This window comes from Tauraco erythrolophus, chromosome 9 (genome assembly GCF_009769465.1).
Source record: "Tauraco erythrolophus isolate bTauEry1 chromosome 9, bTauEry1.pri, whole genome shotgun sequence".
Taxonomy (NCBI): Eukaryota; Metazoa; Chordata; class Aves; order Musophagiformes; family Musophagidae; genus Tauraco; species Tauraco erythrolophus.
This window is the reverse complement of record NC_141473.1, coordinates 19,074,365-19,076,212: the sequence shown is the minus strand read 5'-3', so window position 1 is coordinate 19,076,212 and position 1,848 is coordinate 19,074,365. Positions and strand designations below refer to the sequence as shown.

Here is a 1,848-nt window from a genome sequence, read left to right as displayed (position 1 = left end):
CATCTTTACCCAAACCCTTCTCTGCAGTCAAGTATTGTTCTGAATTCTTCACAGGTGACTCCCCAGGAGTTTGTGGGGATTTTTTTATGAATGAAGGGGCTAGATCCTTCTCACATTTTCCTGTGCCTTGCTTTCTGCACAGCTGCAGTGGGGCAGAGAAGCTGTTAGCGTACAGTCAGGTTTGTGCTGTAGAAGACACCATCACTTCTTTTAGGAGTGGGATGTGTCTGCATGAAAGAAATCAGGACTGAGGAAAAACTGAGCTCTTTACCAAAATGCACCACAGAATTGTATGTTTAATATTTCAAAGCCCTCTTCCTCCTTGGTAAAACAGGTTGCCTACTTCAACAGGACGTCCCTCTAAAAGTGACTGTTGCTTTTCTTAGCTCGTTAGCTAGGTGAAACCATGAACCTCCAAAACAATCTGTACCTAGCTGCTTCTGAGTTTCTCAATCTTTTCATAGCTGATTTCTCACCCAACTCTGTTCATGTTGATGCCTGAAGTCAGTCAGTGATACCTGCTCTGCGGAACAGGACCAGACCGGCTTGTTTAGCTTGTGAAATCTTTGTAAGCAAGAATGTTTTTTCTAGGGTTTGCTGTTCAGTGAAGCCTCAGTTCTTCCTTATTTTGGTATAAACATCGGTTTTTCTTGCTGGGCAGATACTCTGAAACTTTAGGTGTTACAGAAATTGATCTGGCGTAAGGCAATAGCTGCCTCTCGGTGTTTGTGTCCTTTGAGAAACTTTAATGTACTAAACCACATCAAGTGCCCCTAGATGCCCTTGTCTCCTCAGTGAGCTGACAGATGTCACGCACGTTGTTCAGTGGTGTAACGGTGCTCCAGGTATCGCAAGGGCTTTGACGAGAAAAGAGGTACGTGAGCTTCTTGTCATAAAATAGTCACCACTTTATTGGAGAGGCAAAGGGGAAAGCTGACAAGGACGAGGGACGGTGAGGGCAGGCGAGGCTGGGAGGGCGGACCGCGGCGGCCGGCCGGGCAGCGCAAGCCCTGGCCCGGGGGACCGGCGTCCGCGCTCCCTCCCGGCGGGCCGGGAGTGGCTCAGCCCTCCCAGAAGCCGACGAAGAAGCTGCACAGCGAGTGCCACCGCTCGGCGCAGTAGGTCTCGGCCGGGTCCTCGGCGGGCTCCGCCGTGGTGGCCGGCGGGGAGGTGCCGGGGCCGGGGGCGGGCAGCTGTCGGAGCTGCGCCTCGGGCGGCGCCCGGCCCGGGCCGCAGAGGCGGGCGCTGAGCGGGCCACCCTGGGCGCACGGGTGCGGCCGCCGCCGCCGCAGCCGGCCCAGGATCTGCCGCCAGTACTGGCGGCTGCGGGCGCCGTACGCGGGGCAGCGCCGCGGCTCCCCGCGGTAGGCGCAGCTCCGCGCCGCCCCGCCGCCCGCCGGCGGCCGGCAGCTCAGCCGCAGCTCGCTGGCCCCCGCCGCCGAGCGCAGCTCCCAGCGGCAGCGGTGCTGCTCCGGCGTGGAGAACCGCCCCGACTGCGCCTCCGCCTCCCGGCCCGCCCCGCCGGCAGCGGCGGCAGCCAGGGCGGCCAGGGCTAGCAGTGCCAGGGGCAGCCTCATCTCGGCGCCACGGGAGCTTCCTCCGGTGCCTCAGCGACGGAGCGTCCCGGCACGGGGCCCGCCGGCCCGCCGCATCCTCCGCGCCCTGCGGAGATACGGACACTGGCGGGCGGATGCCCTCGCTGCCCGCCCCGGCGGGAGCGCAGCCCTCGGGGTCGCGCCAGGCTGAGCCCGATGGGGTTTGTTTCGGCAGCGGGGCGCAGAGCGGGCTTGGCCCTCCAGGGTCGTAACCCCCGGGGCTTTTAGCATGTTTAACCCCCGGCTCTGCTGA

General features: G+C 61.4%; 1 protein-coding gene across 1 annotated transcript; it reads right to left on the bottom strand.

The window, feature by feature from the left end:
• Nucleotides 1-1,061: 1,061 nt before the first annotated feature.
• On the bottom strand, nt 1,062-1,577 carry FGFBP3 (fibroblast growth factor binding protein 3). Its single transcript, XM_086616953.1, has one exon. The coding sequence runs from the start codon at nt 1,575-1,577 to the stop codon at nt 1,062-1,064; it is 516 nt and encodes a 171-aa protein (XP_086473079.1).
• Between the last annotated feature and the right edge of the window lie 271 nt (nt 1,578-1,848).

Excerpts from the sequence above, each read along its gene's own strand:
- FGFBP3 (XM_086616953.1), bottom strand. The coding sequence starts at position 1,577 with ATGAGGCTGCCCCTGGCACTGCTAGCCCTGGCCGCCCTGGCTGCCGCC.